Source organism: Equus przewalskii, chromosome 24, assembly GCF_037783145.1.
Source record: "Equus przewalskii isolate Varuska chromosome 24, EquPr2, whole genome shotgun sequence".
Lineage (NCBI taxonomy): Eukaryota > Metazoa > Chordata > Mammalia > Perissodactyla > Equidae > Equus > Equus przewalskii.
Genome location: NC_091854.1, coordinates 355,957 through 378,705, shown reverse-complemented (window position 1 = coordinate 378,705; position 22,749 = coordinate 355,957). Strand labels below are relative to the sequence as shown.

The 22,749-nt window shown below is 36.9% G+C and overlaps 1 protein-coding gene across 1 annotated transcript in view; it reads left to right on the top strand.

Moving 5' to 3' along the window:
• Positions 1-21,447, top strand: part of SLC30A7 (solute carrier family 30 member 7) — a 74,418-nt gene extending 52,971 nt beyond the window's left edge. Inside the window, exons 9-11 of the mRNA XM_008518788.2 lie at positions 3,593-3,683; positions 6,835-6,984; positions 16,462-21,447. Coding sequence (XP_008517010.1) covers positions 3,593-3,683; positions 6,835-6,984; positions 16,462-16,509 — 289 coding nt within the window. The 3' untranslated portion in view covers positions 16,510-21,447. The remainder of the gene's footprint in view (positions 1-3,592; positions 3,684-6,834; positions 6,985-16,461) is intronic.
• The last annotated feature ends 1,302 nt before the right edge of the window (positions 21,448-22,749 follow it).

The window sequence follows — 22,749 nt, the reverse complement described above, 5'->3', positions numbered from 1 at the left end:
TCTCATTTTCTGAGAGGTACCATAAGGAAAGTAGGAAAACAAAAAAGTTGTAAGTTAGATGTATATAACCATTCTGTGACTAATTCTTTCTTTTTCCTGAGAAATGAGCATGGAGAGAGGAAAGAAAAGTCATAATGGCTGAATTATACCTTGTGAATCTACCATCATGTTTTTCTTTGCCTTTTTTGTAAACCTGGAGTCCTCACTTATTTAATAACATCTCAAAAGGTAGAAACACACTACTCTTCAGATTAGATGAAGGAATAACCAATATTTGTTCACTGTCAGAATCCTTAACCCCACTTCCAGTTGCTTTCCACCCATTGTTTTCCTGTAACATTGATAGGTATTACAGATTTTTTATAGGAGCACAGAAAGGACATTTCACACAGTTTGGAAGACAGTTTGGGATCAGGCAATGTACCCCAAAAGGAGTTACATGTGAGATTTTAAGGAAAGGATAGAAGCGGATTAGGGACATCCTAGGCAGAGATTATAGCATGAGTCAAAGCATGAAAGGAAGAAACAGCAGAAAGTTGAGTACCAGTATGTTTATGTTTAGAGAGTTTAAAATGTGAAGCAAAGATAATAGGAGGTGAAGCTAGTGGGGACCAGATCCAAAAGTATACCATATTAAAGAGTTTACACTTAATCCCCTAAGCCGTAGGGAGCTTTTAACATATTTTTTTAATGGAAAAGGGATAGAGTCAGATACTGATTTTTAGATAAGTTAATCTAATAGCTTTATAAAGAATGGTTATATTAGTTATCTATGGATGCATAAACAAATTACACAAAAACCTGGTAGCTAAAGTAACACACATTATCATCTTATAGTTTGCCTTGGTTCAGGAATCTGGGCATGGCTAACTGGACTCTCTGGCTCAGGATCTCTCACAATGTGGCAGTCAAAGTGTCAGCCAAGGGTACAGTCATTCCAGGGCTCATCTGGGGGAGAATCCGCTTCCAAGCTCACTAACGTGGTTGTTGACAGTATTGCGTTTCTTTTGGGCTGTTGGACTGAGGGTCTCAGTTCCTTTCCAGAGGCATCCCTCAGTTTCTCACCCTGGGCCTCTCCATGGGACAGCTCACAACATGGTATCTGAGCAAGCAAGTGAGAGAGCAAGGTTCTCGGAGAGTGAACAAGAAGGAAGCCAGAATTAAGTAATCTTAGAAGCGACACCTCGTCACTTTTGCCATACTGTTTATTAGTAGCAAGTCACTAGGTCCAGCATACACTCAAGGGAAGGGGATTACTCAAAAGCGTGAATACTAAGGAGGCACAGGTCATCGGGATCCATCTTTGAAGCTGCCTAGTACAGGACTTGAGGAAATAAAACTAGAGGCAAAGGGGCCACTTAGGAGGCTGTTGTCATAATGCAAGTGCAGATATGGAGATTGTTGTAGACTTGTATTAGAATGAAGGAGAGAGGAGGGAGTCAAGGAATATTTAGGGGTTAAATTATGAGAATTTGGTGATTTAGAGCATGGAGGTTTTAAGGGAGAAAAAGGAATATTAAGGATGACTTCTAATTATCCTTGGCTTTTAAATGACTATCTGACTAAAGAATATTTTCACTTTAATGTGACTTAAACTCTTGTCCACATTGAGCTTTTCATCTTCATTACTGCCATCCCCTCCACTTTTAGTCTTCTTGGCTTTCCTTGTTGCTTCGCTATTTCTTCACTATATCCATTTAGACACCAGTTATTTCTTTCAACATCTGTTTAATTTTCCTATTTGTCTCTGTTCTTATTGTTACCTTCCTTATCAGGGTACTTAGCACGGCACACATAAAGTATGGGAACAGTCTCCTAATTTCTTCCCTATGGCCTTCCCCTTTCTTTCATCTAGATTCCCAAACATCTAATATCTCTATATCTATCATGCATTTAACCAACAAGTATTTATTGTGAGCCTGTTTTGTGACCACCATTTTACTAGGCTTCCTTGGGAATATAATAATGAACAAGACAAGCATTGTCTCTGTTCCTTTGGGTCTTTATTAATATCTTCTCTTTCCTTTCCATCTGTCATAAATACCACTAATCCTTTAAGGTAAACTTCAACTTCTGCTCTTTTTATGAGACCTTCCTTGAAACATATATGTTCTTTTATCTTTATCTCCTACAGCTATAATCAGGAGGGGTTTTACTTAGGAAATTTTGAGATACTACGAGTTTAAAAGAGAGCATTGGCTTAAGCTGTTAAGTTTAATGAAGCTCCCTCAGTCTACTTCAAGCAGTAGAATAATGTCTTACCACCCTGAGTTACTGGAATCACCTGGAAAGCTTTTTAAAAATGTAGATGCCTTGACCTTCCCTCAAGAGTCTGATTCAGTCTGTCAGAAATGAAAACAAACAAGACTCCAAGGTGAATTTGATGTGTAGGAGTTTAGAAAATTACTGCATTAAAGTCACCCTCACCATTACACTATTAATTATTTTGTGTGCATTTAATCATCTAAATAGCCTGAAGCAGTAATTTCCAAATACAGGTTGAGGACTAGCTACATCAATACATACAGACTTTTGAACCCTATCACTAGAGATGCTGACTGACTAGATCTGTGATTATATCCAGGCTTCTATCTATTTTTTATTTTTTTGAGGAAGATTAGCCCTGAGCTAACGTCCACCACCAAACTTACTCTTTTTGCTGAGGAAGATTGGCCCTGAGCTAACATCTGTGCCCATCTCCCTCTATTTTGTATACGGGACGCCTGCCACAGCATGGCTTAATAAGCGATGTGTAGGTCCATGCCTGGGATCCAAACCGGGGATCCCCCGGCTGCTGAAGAGGAGCGTGCAAACTTAACTACTGCACCACTGGGCCAGCCCCTGTATTTTTTAAATAATGAAATAAGACTGGTATATAATCAAGTTGGAGAAATATTGGACAAATGGACTAATAGACCGTATTAATTTTTTTTTTTTTTAAAGATTTTATTTTTTCCTTTTTCTCCCCAAAGCCCCCTGGTACATAGTTGTATAGTCTTCGTTGTGGGTCCTTCTAGTTGTGGCATGTGGGACGCTGCCTCAGCGTGGTTTGATGAGCAGTGTCATGTCCGCGCCCAGGATTCGAACCAACGAAACACTGGGCCGCCTGCAGCGGAGTGCGCGAACTTAACCACTCGGCCACGGGGCCAGCCCCTAGACCATATTAATTTTTAAAAAAATTTTCCTTAACAGTACTGTTCAGATAAATGCATGTGAATATTTGGTAAGTGTTAAAGACCAGTGAGCCATGACAGGCTTTATAGATTACCTCGGAAGATTCTGGCCATTTGAAGTCATACTTCAAATAACAGTTGAATGACTGCTGTGTTTAGATTTTTAGATGCTCCAACACATTTCAGCAGTATAAGGTTAGTGTTTCATACATTGATACATTTTGTCTGCCCTTTTACTTTTAGTTAGGTGATAACTTACTGATCACATGAAAAATTTGGAACAATGATGATCCTTTTTCCTCCTGTTATTCTGATAAATCTTATTATATTCTGCTATGGGGAGGTATATTACTACTTTCTTACAGGATGGGATTGTCAGAATGTGGCTTTAATAAATTTGTTGTCTTCCTTTTCTTTAGTGTTATTCCTCTTTTAAGAGAGTCTGTTGGAATATTAATGCAGAGAACACCTCCCTTGTTGGAAAATACTCTGCCTCAGTGCTATCAGAGGGTAAGTTTCAAAGCTTCCAAACCATTGGATTTTATGTTGTTTCCAAGCTGTAGGGTTTTTAACTTTGACAGATGTGGGTAGCATGTGTGTATAATTTAGTATTTCTTCCAAGATTGAATGTTGACCAGGAATGCCATTTAAATAAACACAAACCAGAATAAAATCATTGGAAAATATTGAACTTTACTGAAGAAAATATGTTAAAAATTGTTCTCATCTAGAAAGGGAGCAGTTCTGCTACAATATAGGTATGAATAGCAAATAATATAAGCATTTATTCAACATATATTTTTTGAGCTCCTACTTTGTGCCAGATATTCTTCTAAGGTGCTAGGGATGAGATGATAAACAAGATAGTGTCTTTGTTCTTAAAGAGCTTACGGTCTGGTGGGGCAACACAGGAACTAAACAGTAAATAAGAAAGTATCAGGGATAATTATTATACTAGAAATTAAACAAAGTGATGTGGTAGACAGGGATGGCGACGTTAGATTCACTGAGGAAGTCATATTCAAGGAAATTGAAACCCTGATGACAAGAAGGAGCCAGCTATATGAAAATCTTGGAGAAGAGTGTTCCAGGCAAAGGAACACGTTATGCTAATGTAAAAGATCTGTGGCTGGAACTAATTTAGTCTGTTTTAAGAATAGGAAAAAAGGCCATTGTGGCTGAAGCATAATAAATAAAGGGAAGAGTGGCTGGAGAGGCTGGAGAGAATGGCAGGGGCCAGATCATATAGAGGTTTTGGTCTTACTAAGAGGTTTAGATTTAACTCTTCCAGATCCTTACAGAGAGCTGTGATTTGGACATTTTGTCTTCTTCCTGATCTTCCGGGGAATATATCTAATGTTTCTTCCTTAAATATTTTCTGTACGTTTTTGGTAGATAGCTTTTATTAAGTTAAAGAAGTATCCTTCTAGTCATTTTTCCCCTAATCATAAATAGGTGTTGAATTTTATTAAATAATTGTAATGCTTCTATTGAAATGACTGGTTTTTCTCCTTTACTTCACTACTTGAAGAATAACAGTAATAGTTTTCCTGATGTTTATTATTTTCCTCTTGGGATAAACTCAACTTAGTCGTGATATGTTATTTTTTAATACACTGTTGGATTTTGCTTATTTAATTCATAAGAGAAATTAGCTTATGATTTACTATCTTTATTTTGTTGAAGGTCAAGATTCTTACTAATGTGCAGTAGCATCTCTTTTCTGTTTTCTGGAAAAACTAAGACAGAGATTATATGTTCCTTGAAAGTTTGCCCTGTGGGCCTTGGGGCTTTATGAAAGAGAACTTTTATTACCTTTTCAATTTTTAATGATTCTTTCACATTTTCTTTTTTTTCCTTGTATTATGGCATTTTCTGTATTTTCAGAGATTTATCCATTTTGTCTAGGTTTTCAAAATTGTGTTTTTATTCATTTAATATATGTTATATTTATAATATATAATAATGCGTATGTTATATATATATATATATATGTATATATACACTATTTACTGGGCACTTGACTTAGATATTCTTTTAGGTGCTGAGAATACAAAACATAAAAGACAAAAATAGAGTCAGTCCTAGTGGCCTAGTGGTTAAGTTCAACACGCTCTGCTTTGGTGGCCCAGATTCGGTACCTGGGCACAGACCTACACCGATCTATTAGCAGCTATCCTGTGCTGGTGGCCGACATACTAAAAAGTAGAGGAAGATTGGCACAGATAGATGTTAGCTCAAGGTGAATCTTCCTCAGCCAAAAAAGAAATCTAAAAAAACAAAAACAAAACAAAAAGCAAAAATAAACCCCTGCCATTATTGAACTTATATTTTGCTGGAGGAGACAGGCAATAAACAATATAAATAATATAAATGAATAATGTATTGTATGCTATTTTGTGCCGAAAAGTAAAACAAAGCAGAGAAATGTAAAAATGAAAACATTGTAATTTTAGATAGGTAACAGGAGAAGGGCTACTGAAAAGATAACATTTGAGTAAGACCCAAACAAAGTGGACCATGCAGAAATCTGGAATGAAGGATGCTCCAGGCAGAGGGAAGAGCAAATACCCCGAGACAGGAGTGTGCCTGATTTTCAAAGAATGGTGAGGAGGCTGGTGTAGTTGAGGGAGTAAGGGGAGGAGGAGGAGGAGAAGAGGAAAGCAAGTACAAGGGGACCACATGACATGGGTCCGTGTAAGTCATTGTGAGAGCATTGGTTTTCACTCAGAAGCCATTGGAGGATGTTGAACAATTTGAAGCGTAATTGATGCTGGCTTCGGTTAGGCTCATAGCAGTAGAGATGGTGACTAGTGTTGGATTCTACTTAGTTGTATTATTTTGTATATTTACATATTGATACATTCAAATAATATTTATAGTATTCCCTGGTGTAGTTTTTAAAATCTGTTTTTTGTAGTTCTCCTTTTTCATTTTTTCTGTTTAATTTCCTATTTTATTATTTTTTTTTACCTCCATCAGAGTTTGTCTTGCCAGTGGTTCCAACCTAAGGCTGTGGAGACATATGGGGCCATCAGGAAAACATACAGACATTCTTCCCTTTTTTGCTGTCACATGATTCGGGAAAGGGCATATGTTGGCTTTAGTTCTCTGGGGCGTGGGGATGCAGAGGTCCTGTAGTTTCTGACTGTTGTACACAGTGAAGAATTATCCTGTTCAAAACAGGCTCCCAGGAAGAAATATTGACTATTCTAGCTCATTAGTCTTCTCAAAGAACTAGGTTTTCGATATTCTAAATTCTGTCACTTTCTAAATCTCTGGATCATTGATTTCCGTCCTTCATTTCCTTCCTTATTTCTTTGACATTACTTTGTTATTCCTCTTCTAGTTTCTTAGCTCATTTGTGTTTATACTTGTTCCCTGATCAATGAATTTGAAAATGTAAATTTCCCTCCAGGCACTCTTTCAGCCGTGTCCTACAAATTTTGATAAGTGTTCATTCATATTTCCGAAATACCTTTGATGGTACCTGGCACATAATGAGTATTCGATAGGTTTTGTTAATTAATTCAAATATCCCCCACCCCTTTTTCAAACTAGAGGGTAGAATCCATGTTTACTGATGTGTTACATAATAATTTAAGGGGGAAGGGACGCTTATACCTGATTAGGATGTTAATATCTGCCCTTTATATTTCAGGTGCAGCAGTTGCAAGGAGTTTACAGTTTACAAGAACAGCACTTCTGGACCTTATGTTCTGACGTTTATGTTGGGACCTTGAAATTAGTAGTAGCCCCTGATGCTGATGCTAGGTGGATTTTAAGCCAAACGCATAATATTTTTACTCAGGTATGACTTTTTTACTAACTTCTTAAGGATCTTAGAATTTATTGTATTTACTAGTTTAAAAAATATTTACTATTTAGCATATTAAGTATGTATATATTTATGTGTGTATACATATGTACATATATATGTATGCGCACACACACACAAACACAATATGAGGTAAGTATTACCTTTTTTCAACCACAGAGTCAAAGTTAAGAATCTTTATTTTAGATAATACTCTTAAGAAAGATAGTCCTAGTTACTCATCATCATACTGATTTTAGTTTCTTTAAGAAAAAGTCAATTTTCTTTTCCTGTATACTCTTTATAAGACATGTTAGATCCCACAACTAGAAAGACGTGCAGCTAAGATATACAACAGTGTACAGGGGGGTTTGGGGAGATAAAAAAGCAGCAAAAAAAAAAAAAAGACATGTTAGATGCTGTTTGAAGCCAAGAATTCTAAAATAGCACATGGAATGAGAATAATGCCTTTTCAGTAGCTGTAGTTAAAAATAGTCTATGTTGATGTTTTTTGTCTGATAGCAAAGCCATAGTTACTTCTGTGTGATTTAATAGCTTAATATGCTGTTGAATTTCTCTTAATACTGTATTTGGAATCATGAATTAGTGCATGCCCACAACCAAATTATTTCAGTTAAGGCTTATGCCATCATGAGTTGACATAGTTGTGTGATTGATAATCAAAGTAAGAGCGATTACTATGTCATTCTGTATTTATTGAGAGAATAAGAACATCATGTCAGGAACATCTAAGGAGAGAGAGAGAACACAAATTCTTTTTTTGGTCTAGTTTGCTGGAAATATTTGGCGAAAAATCTAGATGTCAGCACTGCCACCAAAATTACCTCATAGCTAGATCTAGTGAGGAAACCGAGTCCGTGCCTTAAAAATGTGTGCTTAAAAACTGACATGTGGGGGCTGGCCCCGTGGCCGAGTGGTTAAGTTCCTGCGCTCCGCTGCAGGCGGCCCAGTGTTTCGTTGGTTCGAATCCTGGGCGCGGACATGGCACAGCTCATCAAACCACGCTGAGGCAGCGTCCCACATGCCACAACTAGAAGGACCCACAACTAAGAATATACAACTAAGTACCGGGGGGCTTTGGGGAGAAAAAGGAAAAAAATAAAATCTTTAAAAAAAAAAAAAAAAAAAAAAACTGACATGTGCCTGCTGGTGTGATGCAATGGGAAGTACACAACATGACCTCTGTGGTACTGTTGCCAGAAATGGTTAACATGAATCTAACCATTAGGAAACAACCAGATAAACTCAGCTTGTGGAAACTTCCAAAAGACTGTTAGCCTGGATTCTTAAAAAAGTGTCAATATCATGAAAGAAAAACGAAACAAAACAGTGAGGGATTATTCTAGATTAGAGGAGACTTCACAATTAAATGCAATATCTGATTCTTGATTAGATCTTGGATTGGGGAAAAACAGCCACAAAGGAATTTATTGGGTAATCAGGAAATTTGAATATGGACTGCATAATAGTTTATATAGTTGTGTAAATGTTAAATTTCTTGGATATGATAATGGTATTGTGGTTATAGAAGAATGTTCTTATTCTTAGGAGATGCATGCTGAAGGATTTAGTGGCAAAATATCAGAATGTCTAATTATGTTTCAAATGTTTAAGCAAAAGTAAAAAGATTACCAATAAATACACATGTAGAAAAATAAAGCAAATGAGACAAAATGTTAGCAATTGGTGAATATAGGTGAGGGGTGATAGATATTTATTGTCCAATTCCTTTGACTCTTAAATGTTTTCAAAATAAAAAGTTAAAAAATAAAAACTTTGGTAGCTTCTCATTGCCACCAGGATAGAACCCAAACTTTCTAGCATGGCTATTTACCTTTTCAAGTCTGTCTCTTGCTGTTCGTTGCCATGTACTTTATACTCCAACCCCATCAGACTATTTACTTTTCTGCATAGGACAAAAATCCTACTCTAATGTAAAGGTCGAATTAATTGTTACTTTCACTCTGAAGCTTTCAAGACTCGTCTTAGCAGCATTACTTTATCCTGTGATAAACGTATGACGTAAGTTTTGTATGCAAGTTCCTACCGAATGTCATGATTTTGCATTCCCAATGCTTCGAGTATACATGTATAATAAATTGTTTGAATAAACAAATTTTTAAAACTGTATTTGACCAAAACCATCTTTACATATGCTAAGTTTGGAAAGATGTTTTTGGGTTCCCATTGGTCTTTAACCACAAGCACAAAAAGATGGTAATGATATATAGAGAGACAGACAGACAGATAGATAGACAGACATCACATCTTCAGACATGGACAATAGAACATAATATATAGTTTAGTTAAATTTAGGACCTTAGCATAAATTAAACAATCTCTCTTCCCTAATAAAGAGAAATGTATGGTTATATTCCTTTGGGAATAATTAATGAAATAATCTTACATGTAGGGACAGCAAGACTTACCTCTACTACAAAACAATATGCTGGAACCACTTATTTACTCCAGAATTTTAAGAACTAGGTCCATTTTTTAACAAACACTGTAATAAGTCTGCATCGTTATGAAGGATGCAACAGCTTCCCAGTATGTCTGAGTCCTTCTCACATCTCCTCCCTGTTTCAGAGGCAAAAGGACAGTGTGGCTGGCAATAACCTTGCTTTTCACTGCCGTTTATAGATTACTAGTCTCTTCTTTAACCTTAATTTTCTCATAGTTATACCAATGTCCTTCCACCCTTCTAGTGTGAGCTTCTGTTGACCTCTCCTAAGACTTTGGCACTTAATCACAGTTTTCACTCTGAAAAGGAAGGCAATTTCTAGGTTTAAAAATGCGCAAGCAGCTATGTCTGTGCTAAGGAACTGTTGAAGTTGTAATTGAAGTAGACGGAGGGAAGTTCTTCTGGTAACCTTAGAAATCTTGGCTTTTAAAATGGCTGATGTTGAAAGTTTGTTCAGCTGCTTCTTTGGTTTTGGAAACTGTATTTGGGTTTTAAAAATTTTAAGCTCTGAAAGATATTTTAAGCCTTTCTATCAGCTGAGGTCAAGCCAACTTTATTTCATTCCTTGCAGAGACCAGGGACTCTGAGGCTTGCAGTGGAGATGGTTCAGCACGTTTTTCTCAGGAGGGAGAGGGGAGTCACTCTACTAATGACTTTGCTTCCATACATTTAGTGATTTTAAAGTTGTTTTGTGGTCGTTGTTTCAGTTCTGACATTTGCAAAATTGAAACGGTTTATTAGTATGTTTTCCTTTTCTACTTATACCCTAGTAATGCATATTCATATTCTATGAGTATATCCCAGGACTTGCAGTAACATACATACATGTTTTGTTGGGGAGGAAAAATTTTTCTCTACTCTTCTAGATCCTTTGGCTGGGCTGTTAATTCAGTTGACATAAGACAGATTAACAGGAGAAAAACAAATTTAATTCCCTACATACAGGAACCCCATAAAAATATGAGACCCAAAGGCAAGTCAGGCAATTGAAGCTTATATGCCATCCTGAGCTAAGGAATGGGCGAGGGCCTGGGGCTTCAAAGGGGAGGAGGGTAATTCACAGGACAGTAAGAAGAGCAGATGTTTGGTAATTAGATGTTTGCCTGGCCGTGCAGTCCCTGGTAATAGCTCTCTCTCTGAGCCAGGACTCCTATCTAAATTCTTTTAGGTAGTTAAGGAAGAGGTAAAAGTTTTTTTTGAGACTGCTGGGTCTTGATTGCCTTCAGCTCAAAACAATCCACATGCCAAAATGGCATATTTTGGGGTCACATATTCTGCTGCCCCTCAATTTCATGAAATGAAATTTAAAATTTTTTCTTTTAAATTACACCTTATTCATAGATTTTACTTATCAAAAGTAAAAGTAACTCAAATTGCTCCATTTTTGAGAAAAAAAATCACACTAATGCTTGAGGTATATTTCTTATAGAAAGACTTGAAATACTAGTGGCCTTAGATCCAAAAGATCAAAAGAAGGATTTTCTCAGTAATAAGTTTTCATTTTTGGTTTTATGACATATTTAGGTGTCTTTCTTATTGCTGATCTTATAACAGAATTTAAATAATAGTGTTGGTTAAAATATTGTTGTTAAAACTTATGTGCTGATAACTTGAAACTGAAAAGTCAAACATCAGAAGTTTGAGAATTATAGCTTTCTATTTTGTTTATAAAACTATAAGTTTTATGACTATTTTAGAACTGTATATTAGGCATGTCCTTTTTATTCTCATTTTCCATAGTTATTAATTAATCTTTAATGGCTAAAGCAGTTGGCTTGCTTCGCACAAATATGGAGTAATACAACTGAATTGGTAGAAGTCTCTTCAGTACTTAAACTCCTTTCAGATTATTACTTAAATGATAATCCAGTTTTTAAACTACAAGGTTTTCTGTTGGCATAGAAAAAGTCCCCTCTCCGTTTCTTCCCTTGCACTAGCTTTTTAAAAATGAGTTATCATTTGGGAATTGATGAAATAGAAAACTTACTTTTTGTGTTACGTATATGAACAGGAAGAGAACGTAGGATACTGGGTTAGGAAGGCAATTTAACACTTTATGTTTCTTGTTTTAAACTGGCTGATTATCATCTGTTAATTTTTGTAATACATTTTGTTTTGTTAGAAATAATGTTTGAAGAAAAGTCTAGAATATGTTTGGGTTTCATTACCCTCCTCAGTTCCACAAAGCACAAAAGACAGTCAAGCCTAATGCATGCTATTTACTCCCTGATAGAATGTCTACCTTGATTTCTTCCATCTTTTTTACTTTTCTGCCTGTTTCTGTGATGCCTATTAAGTCCTAAACTCCCAGCTTCCTGCTTTAGCTTTTTTTGTGTATTCTCTAGCCTCAAAGTAGAAGTTAACACTGATACCCAGAAGGAACCAAAAATTCTCACAAGCCCAAATGGGAGTTCCCCAAGTTTTAGAAACTTCTACCTCCTCTACTCTTCCACTTTCAGAATCCCTTCCTGTCTCTGAACACAGACCTCACCCAACGCTCCTATGTCTACTGGAGAGTGAGAGTGGGGCGTGGGAGAAGCTATCTACCCCTTTCCAGGTGGCTATTTTCCTACCCCTTCCATGTTTTTCCTGTTTATAGAGGGTTTTAATCTTTTATAAATACTGATTTTGCTTGCCAGCTCTGCAACTTTTCTTTATCGATTTTCCCATTTTCTTCCTTCATCATATGTACTTGAAGTCCACCAGAAGCCAGCCTCCTGAGTTGGTTGGAGTAAACAGCCATAGGATATGAGGCCAACACATCCCTAGATTTGTTGTTTTTATTTATTTATTTTAAAGATTTTACTTTTTCTTTTTTCTCCCCAAAGCCCCCTGGTGCATAGTTGTATATTTTTAGCTTTGGGTCCTTCTAGTTGTGGCATGTGGGATGCCGCCTCTGCGGAGCCTGATGAGCAGTGCCGTGTCTACGCCCAGGATCCTAACCGGCGAAGCCCTGGGCCACCGAAGCAGAGTGTGCGAACTTAACCACTTGGCCACGGGGCTGGCCCCCTGATTTGTTGTTTTCAGTTAATCCACCAGGTTTAAGTGTTCATTGATTGGTTGATAGTGGTGGGAATAACAGCAGCAGCAGCTAGCCTTTATTGAGACCCCAGCATATTCATCTGTCCTCACGAGACAGGTGGTATTATTGCCAATTTATAGAAAAAGGAATCCAGACCCAGGTTATTGTCCTTGACTTGTAATTTTGTCATATTCACTATTTCACTGATTCTGAGATGACTTAGTTTTCACATGTAAGAGTAAAGCAGTTTTTCGAGACTTCATTTTAAAGGGATAAAGATTAATATTATATGTTCAGTCAAAAACTAAAGTGGAAAGTTTCTGTAGTTTTTGAGAATTGGTTGAGAATACAAACAAACCAGTAATTTTCTATAGCCATATTCCTGTTTATTTTTCTAAATTTTTTACTTCTGATTTGTTTTCCTTTCCACAACAGTGAATATTTATTGAAGATATTCTAAGTCTATGGCACCAGGTTAACATTTATTTTCTAAGGAGCACATGTGTAAAAATAGCTAGCTGTCTTTTCAATTTAAAAAAGGGTTCACTGAATTATGGTTTATATATTATTCTCAGGATATGACGCAATGAGTATTATATGGTTTTTGCTTTTTAAGGACAACACTTAGCCAGCCTCTGACTCTTATTGTCATCCAGTGGTAGAATATTTGATGGAGCCGAGCCCTGTTTTGATCTGCTGGAGTACTGGTCATGTCTTTGTGGCGTGCATAAACTTTATAGAAAACCTGGCTTGCATTCAGGGACTAGGTGACTGACGACAGGATTCTCTGGAAATTCTGCCTACCTCTCCACTTTGAAGGAAATTCAGAAAGGAAAATAGGAAGCTGGAAATCTGGAAGCTGACCTCACCAGGACAGATGGACGAAGCCAAATGACTTTTTCTGTTAGACTGCGCTTTTGTGGGAAGCTGTAGCCCCTCAGGGAAAGATATCAGCTTGCGTAATTAACTCATGACTATGCAAAGATCAATTGACCTAGCCTCTTTGTTTTTCCTCTTTCTTTTTTATTGCCTTGGGCTACCTCATTTCTTATTACCATCTTCACTGTATTAGGGCTGGGGTTAGGAAAGTGGCAGAGATAATAGGAGCCCAACTTATTTTTGCCCATTTTACTTTCATTAACAATTTTGCTAAAAGAGAAAAGAAATTAAGCCAGTTTATTTGGGCAATTGTTGTTTTCTCTTCAGGTTAGATATACAAGAATTTTGCAGAAGAGTTCCTAAGTATAGTTATTTCAGGAGCCATCTGGGTTGAATAAATCATATATAATTGTAATAAATCATAATAATTTGTTTTAGTAGCCTTTTATAGCATGAAATCCTTTCCATATGTTCACACATGATTCTTACAAGAGTGCCTGGTATGTAGCAAGGATTAATTAAATATTTGTCAAATATTGGATGGATATATAACAATCCTGTGAGATGAGTAGGGTTGATATTTATCAACACTTTTAAAATGAGAAAAAGTGAGATTTGGTTTTAATTTTTAGCTAAAGTCATACTGATATTAAATTCTTTTCTGCCACAAACCTCTTTAAGGAGAAAGCGCTATGAAATGTGTTTTTGGAGAGCTTTAACTTTACCACAGCAAGGATTTTTTTGTTAAAGAAGCAAAAAAGCTGAAATGTTTTCTGTGCTGGGAAGCTTCTGGTATCTCTCCCGCTTTGTGTTGCTTTCGAGTAGCTCCCAGCTCCTTTCACGCATCCTTTAGGTTTGTGCAGAGCCCTCCTGCTTGAATACTAGGAAACAAGTCGTGCTAGAAAGTAATGCTGTGAGGAGCCCAGCAATTACTGTAAGAAGTTAGTGTTAATATTTTATCCCCTACTCTGGTTTTTCCTTTCTCTTAAATATTCTAATTTACCTTTCATTCTGTGGTACTGACAAGAAAGTGCTGATTGTAACTCATTGTATGCTTTAATTTTAAAAATCATTTTTATTTGAAAGAAGGAAAATAGAATTTCAGTTCATCCAACAAATACGTATTGATCACTTACTGTGTGCTGGGCACTGCTTGAGGTTCTGGGAGTCAGCAGTGAAAAAATGGACAAAATCTTTTATCTTAGAGACATTGCATTATAATAAACAATAAACACAGCAACACAGCAAATAAGAAAGTTTTATGTCAAAGGCGATAGGGGTTACGGTAGGGAGAGCAGGGTGGGGAGATTGGTGTGCTGAGGCATTTGCCATCTCTCGTACCAAGCTTTTTCCGGAGCTCGTCTGTGTATCGTCATCTGACACACTGTATTTAGTTGCTTGTTTATCATCTCTCCTCCTCCCTAGCTCGCCACTGCAGATAAGCTCCGTGAGGGCAAGGATATGTTTTACCTACTTTGTTCACTGGTGTATTCCCAGGGGATAGAACAGTGCCTGGATATTTGCTAGGTGAATGAATTGAATGCATTTTATATAGTGTGGTCAGGGCAGGCCTCACTGACATCTGAGTAGAAATGTGACAAGAGAGGGAGTATGTCATGTGGCTGTCTCCAGGGACATTGTTCCAGGCAGAAGTGCCACTGTGTTTGGAGCAGAGTGAGCAAAGGGAGAGGAGTAATCAGGGGTTAGGTCATGGGAGGGCTTTGTGGGCCAGTGTAAGGACTAAGGAAGGTAACTTTGTGGGGTTTCAGTGATGGAGTGACATCACTGTAGTTAGTTGCTCTGCTGGAAATAGACCAAAGGAGGGTAAAGGTAGAAGCGTGAAAACTAGGTCAGCAGCCACTGTAAAATCTAGACAGATGATAGTGGCTCGGGCCAGGGTGGTAGCGATGGAGGTGATGTAACGGGGTCAGATTCTGGGTTTGCGTTATTTTGAAGGTAAGGCAAACAAGTTTTGCTAATGAGTTGGATGTGAGAGAAAGAAAGGTCTTCAAGGTGGAATGTTAGGATGGAATTGAGCTGTAGAAGATACAGAATCAACAGGCTCGAGGGGAGGAATAGTGTTCGATTTGGCTGTGTTGTGATGCCTGTCAGACATCCAAGTAGAAGTGTCAAGTAGATGGTAGGTTCCAGCCTGGAAATAGAAATGTGGGAGGTGTGAGCATTTCGATGGTACTGAACGTCTGGTTGCTAGATGAGATCATCTAGGGAACAACTGTGGAAAAAGAAGGGCTCCGAGGACTGAGCCTTTGGGGATTTCACTGTGTTTAGCGTTCAAAGATAGGAGGAAGAACCAGCAAAGGATATTGAGAAAGATTGATAAGCGAGGTCAAAGGGCCACCAGTGAGTATTCTTTGGAAGCCAAGAGGAAGTGATCACCTGTGTCCTTGCTGATAGATGACGTGCTACGATGAGGACTGAGAATTGAGCCTGGCCTGAGCAACTTAGAAGTGACCTTGACAGACAGCTTTGCAAAGTGGTAGGCAGCAAATGTTTGGTTGAAATGGATTCAAGAGAGAAAAGGGATTGTAGACAGCAAATAGAGAAAAATTGATAATACAGGAGAGATGGGGGCAGTTTTGAGAGCAGTGTCCTTGAGTAGCAAGTTCATATCCAAAATTGAAGAGAGGAGTTGGAGTGTAAAGTAATTAAACAACCAATAGGTGGTTTACTTATTTACAGTCATTTATCACAGGAAGATGTAGGTTGGGTTGATGTATGATTTTAACTAGTCAGGCACTGTGGTGTTCTCTAGCGGAAGAATGGTAGATGGGTAACCTCATTTTTCCAGAATTCACTTGGACGGAGCATGTAATTAGTAGTCTGGCTTTCTTTTGAAGAGATAAAGGAGAATCTTTTTTGCAGCTTACAAATGTAGTTGTTTCTAAAATAAAATTACTGGCACTTGATGATGAAAAATGGAGAAGTATGTCCCAGAGCAGAAGAGAAAAATAATTCATTCTTTCGTAGAAAAAAAAAATGAGATTTTTTTCTACTACTTTTCTGAAATGTATAGTCTATTGTTGGCTTGTTTGATTTTCTAATTTTTTTTTTTTAAACTTTTCAGGCCGGAGTGAGACAGCTTTATGTACAGATTGACTTTGCGGCCATATAATGAATGAAAAGAAACTATACTTTTTTGGGGACGTAATTTTTCTGGTACTGTACAATCCCAAACATTGTACCTAGCTTCTTAAAAGAGAGAAATCATCACTATAGCTCCCAGGCGCCAGGCAGTCAGCCGTTTGTGCTGTGCCAGGAGTTCCCAGCGAAGGGATCGCAATTAAGAGGCTCTCTCCTGGACTTTCGGTCTTGTCTTTTGTGCCCTTCCCTCCGAACCATTTTGATTTCTGAGGCGTCTAGTTTTGTTCCAGGGCGGTGTTTTTTGTTGGTTTGTTTGTCTCATTTCCAGCGTCCTCACTCCCACCCGTCACCCTAGGTAAGAAGTTCAGACTGCGGGCCTCCAGTCATCTGGAATGTCTTCACTGAAGCTGCTGGAAACCACTCTTTCATTCCCACAAAACCAGTGTTATTTAAAAAAAAAAAGAAATGGAAATCTCTTTTATATGTAATGTCACAATTGTTGACGTTCTTCAGTATAATCATATGTTTGTAAAATTGTTTGTACCTTGCAAACTTATGAACCAAACCATATTGGGTTTTCAAAGTGCCTTTGTATCAGAAAATGTATTTGCCAGCATAGAAACATACCATCAGAGGTCATGTATGGTTTTTTTTAATGGGTATTCTGTAATCTGTACAAAATAAGACTCTTGTTAGTAATGTATGCAGATTTTGTCTTTTTGTGTACTTCCAGCACAGGTCTAGGGATATGAAAATTTTCCTTTTATTGCTTTATCTCATCAAAAAATAAAAGGTGTTATTTTGCTTTTTAAATCAAATTCAGTTATCACATTAAATTATTTTGTAGATTTTGTTTTCAAAACTTTGCAAATGTATCTGTTACATAGACGATTGTTTTGACTTACTTGAAACATCTGCTAAATTCCAAATTTCTATAAAAGCTACTGTGTTGTCTATGATAAGCTTTCCTGTATCTTCCTTGCCATTTATATGAATTTTATTAATGAAAGAAAAAAGCAACATAGAATGAAGGCAGAATGGTTGTGACAATATTATTTTGCATTTTCGTTCTTCAAATGCCACCTCATGTAATTTGTTCTGTGCGAGTGTTGCGTAAATATAGTTCCTTTCAGGAATCCTAAAGCAGCATTTTCACGAGCTTGAACTATTGAAGGTACAGAGCAAATGTGGTAATAGAGAAGTCTTCCTAACAGGTGTCTTAGAAGTTCATCAGTGAGTTGATTTCTAGGGTCTTGTGTATTTGAAAAATAAAATTGCAATTTGAGATGACAAGTGTTTAAACACTCAAATATTCTTTGTGTTTTATGAAGAAATATTGATCTGGATAGGCATTTTCCCACTGTGCTTTATTTTATCACAGTGTATATTCCCTTTTAACTTTAAAAAATTGAAATTGTTGGGGAAAAAACCCCGCAGGATGGAAATGATTGTTTCAGATGTAGATCAAAAATCAGCCTCTTTTCACTGATGTGGCAGAAATCGCTGTTGATTTTGTCTAAGTTTTAGAATGTCTTTTTCCTATTTCTGACCTACAATTAATGAACTGTACTACATTAGGAAAACTAGACTTTCTTCACACTTTTCTAAACTGCTGCAGAGTGCCACGAACTGTTGATAGTTTCTGTTTTGCAGCTAAGTAGTATTTCCAGAACATTTTTTCTCACTGCCAGGCAGTTCTTAAGCTCAGAATTCCTGCAGTAGAATGTGTTCAACTGCAACAATTGTTGAGATGTTTTAGGAGGGAAAGTGTAAAAGGCAATGTCCTGATAAGGGTACTGCTCTTTCAGGAGAAGTCTAAGTAGTCTTTTGGAAGTTTGCATCGACTACCAAGGCTGATGGAAGCCTAGGATATTCTGTGAGTTTTGGCATGTTATGGAAAATAACAGATCTAGATGAAGGCAGGAATTTTCGAGTGTGCCTTTGAAAGCTAACTATGTGTAATTGTACTTATATTTCACATACGGAGATAATATTTGCACTGGCTTGTAAAATTTACCAGTGTGTTTTAAAGACCCAATTTTGCCTTTCACTGAGCCCTCCATTCCAGGTGAAGTTTTTGTCAAAATATGCTCACTTTATTTAACTGTATTCTCAATGCACTGATGCATGAGTATGTTTTTTCTTTGCTGGGGCAGGGTATATGGACTATTAGACTGATAGGAAACTACTTCTGCACCTGTTGGAAGAGACTGCCTGGTCATATCATTTAGCAGGTTGGCATTAACATTTATGGTTTAATTAAATGTCCTTAAACCTGTGTGTGCAGCAGTAAAAATTTAGTGTGAGAAAGCACCTTTTGCCCACTCTTAGGAAATACTTTGTCTTGTCAGTGTTCTTGCCACTGATGTATTGCCAAAGTAGATAATTTCACTGAGAAATACTACCTGGTTATTGTTATAAAATAAATTTAGGATGTCCCTCTTGTTGGGCTGACTCTCTGGGGTAAAAAGAATCTCTAAGTATCTGAGTATAACTTTGCTAATATTTTAAAAACCAAAATATTCTTTAGAGAACAAATTTGTATTGCTCATGGAAAGTTTATCTTACCAAGTAAACTCCTCCAAACAGAAATATACCTATACTAGTTTTGTGTTTTTAAATCTAGATTGTATGAATCAAGGTGAAGGGCTTAACCTATGTACCGCTTCCTTATTTTGCTGACTCCCTGCACCTTGGTGAAGGACAGTATCTAGTTTTTCTGTGGCTCAGTGTTTGTCACGCTGTCATCGCCTTGCCTCTTCTGCAGAGGCATAAGAAAGTGGTAACAGATGTTATTGGCATTGTGCTTTCCCGTGTGTCTGGAATGCTTCAGCATTTTTCAAAGCCTCCACAGGTACACCAGGAACCAAAATCCTGTGACTTTTGTGCACCTTTGCCAAGCAGCCAAATCACTGACTCCAAATGCAGTTGGTCAGAGTTCTATAATGTTTTTATCTACTATGGAATAATCAGTTCTATAGAGAGTATTAATATGGCAGCATCCTCTTATAGGATGCTGGGACTTAAGAACAAAAATACTGCATTGCTTCACATGCAGTTTTACATCTGAGGGGACGGTCCTGAGAGGCGGTCTAGCTCTACCTCTCATTTTACAGATGAGAAAATTGAAACCCAGAAAAGCTGCCATTTATTCAAAGTCACACAGATAATTAGTGGCAAAGCCATGACTAGAGTCCAGGTCTTCTGACTCCAAGTCGAGAGTTCTTTCTATTCTACTGTGCTGCCTCTCAAGTGTAAGATTTGCCTTTCTGTAAATGTGACAAAAAAGCATTTGTAAATAAAGGACATCTGACCTCCATTTTTGGTACATTAAGGCACTTTATAAATGGAGTTTTATTGTCTTATTTTTCATATCTAATTATGAGGTTTAGAATATTATTTCCATAGTATTCTTTATGGAAGATATAATTAATTTTTTTACTCTTTTTTACTTTTTTACTCTTGTGAAACCAGTTCCTGATTTTAAAAAAAATGATGACATCTGTGCATTGGATACTTTTGTGAGTGAATTCTGTTAACTGCCAAGGCTAAATCCAGTTGAAGGATTGCTTAGTTTCTTTATTTTGTTTATATTCTGTGAACTGGTACTTTTTAGAAACCAGGCTAATTAGTAGGTCACACTATTTCGGTCTTGCTACTTTAGTTTTCAGCCACTGGAGAGCTTTTGAATTTTTAAGATTATTCTCAGAGCCACGCAAAATTGGGCATTAAATGTTATATAGAACAAAACATATCTTTTAATTCAATAGGGTAAAATTTAGTCTTATCAGAATCCCAAATGCTAAACTGCTATTTTCAACTCTTCATAAAAGCATCACCTTAAGAAAGTTAAACCTTTGTTTTTTCTTTCTGTGACCATCTTTGAAACAAATTATTTTCCAATTCACAAGAACTTTGGCCAAAAAGGAAATTATTTCATTGTTTTTTGCTGAGGAAGACTGGCCTGAGCTAACTTCTATGCCCATCTTCCTCTACTTTTTATGTGGGACGCCTACCACAGCATGGCTTGCCAAGTGGTGCCATGTCCTCGCCCAGGATCCAAACGGGCAAACCCCGGGCTGCCGAAGCAGAACGTGGGAATTTAACCGCTGTGCCACTGGGCCGGCCCCAATTCTTTGAAGAACATTCATTAAAAGTTTTATTAATGGAAGAAGATTGTTTCAAGACATGATTCCCCTAGAAAATTAATGATCCAGATCTACCATACCATCAAGATAGACTAAAATATAATGAAAAATTATGTAGCAGAAAAGTATTAGCAGAGAAACACGGTTGTTTTTAAAGGCCAAATTGATGTGAGTCTTTTTGATGAGGGCATCTTTGGTTTATGTTTGACCATTTCCTAACTACAAATTATACAGAAAAAAAGAACGGGGTTTAACCTTTAGTTAGTATTTATGTGTTAAGCTCTTTGTGTGGCCTTTTTCATGCTATCACATTTTAAATCCTCACATTTATATAAAGAAAGAATTTTGCATGATTTTATGATTGACAGAGAATTTTCAAGTGTATTTTCTCTTCTGATTCTCCTAACATCTTTGCAAGGAAGGAATTCTTAACCCCATATTACAGATGAGGAAGCTGTTGCAGAGAATTTAAATGACTTGCCTAGAGGAGAGCCAGTGGGAGAGAACTGACTCTAAAGTCAGTGTTTTTTCTGATGACTCTTGTTTTATGTATGTCATTCTACAATGGTTTAAAGATCCAAGAAGTTGTAGCAGATCTAAACAGACTCTCCTGTAAGATCAGTGAACACCCATCATGACAAAATTGATAGAGGGGAACAGTTATATTTATACTATTTAGACTCATTCCTTCTTTCAGTGTCCTCTCATGTTTATTTCCTGCCTTTGCCACTGAACTTAAACTGTGCAGGCTAAAAAGAGCAATCAGAACTCTCGAGCACTTTTAAGACCCTTTAAAAAAAAAAAAAAGTAAAAAGTTTTACTCATACAGAGTAAGCTGCTTTTTAAAAGGATTGGCTCAAAAGATAGAGTTAGTGTCCGTGTGAGTAAAGAGAAACTGAACTCCTGGCCAAGAGACATTAACTTAGTTATTAGGGAATGGTCTTCCAAGTACAAATAATTTTGGGCTGAATGAGAGGGATACATGGCATTGGACTTACAACATTACATTTTACAGACATCTTTTCAAAAGGCAGAAATCTATTTCATGATTAGTAATCTATGCTTAAATTGAATAATATTTAACTTTGAACTCTCCCCACAGCTTTGAAAATTTAGTATTTGTAATTTTGATCATGATGTTGGAAAGTCTGTAAAAAAGAAGAGTGTCTTTGTTCTATCCATCCTATTATTCCCAAACTTAGCATGAATTTACACTTACATGCTCAGTAAATGTTTGGTTAACTAAGAGTAAATATTATAATAGTAGTAGATAACAAAAGTAAGGGTCGGAACATGTAAAACTAGTAATTTACTGTTTATTACAGAAGACATCTCAGCTTCTCTTTGGCATTTTTGCACAAATAAGTGACTGTATTCACTTTGGCCGTTGTTTTTCAAGTAGCCCTGTGAGCTGCTCAGTCATTTGAATACAGGCACGATGGAAGTGTAGCGATGTTATCCAATCTGCGTGCTGCTCCACAGCAACTGGGCAGAACTAGGACTGTGGAACCTGGGTCACTTGAATTTTTATATTTTGTTAAACCACATTGTCTCCTTTGTTTTTATGAAAAATTGCCATATTCATATTACGTTAAGGACCTGTGTATAACATGTCTTATATTTCATTTATCCCCAGATGTCTTATCATCCAAAATTCTTTCAGAGGAGTATCTTGAAGGTGCTTCTATAAAAACAACACAACTTGTATTCATCAAGCGATTTAAGTATTCCTGGGATACTTTTTCTCTTTTTCCCTTCTAAATACTGAATTTTATTAGAGCTCCTATATATTTCTTCACATATTTTTCATCTCTTTTCATTGTTGTTGCCACTGTTAAAACTTCTCCTTTTCACAAGTGAAAAAAAAGCTTTATTTTGAATTTTAGTATTTGAATTTTGTTTATGTATCACATAACGTGAATCAGTTAGGTTCAGTGAAGATTCTAATTTGAACTCAATGTATCCTGTCAAGAGTTTGCCAGATAATCCCATTGCTTCCTCTGATAGCAGCAGATTCAGTGATATTTCTGCCCAAGTCATAGTTTGCCTCAACGTTTGTGAGTTTGGTCAATAGACAGAATGAGTCTTTTGTATCGGAAATACTGTGAATGAAAAATTGCCAA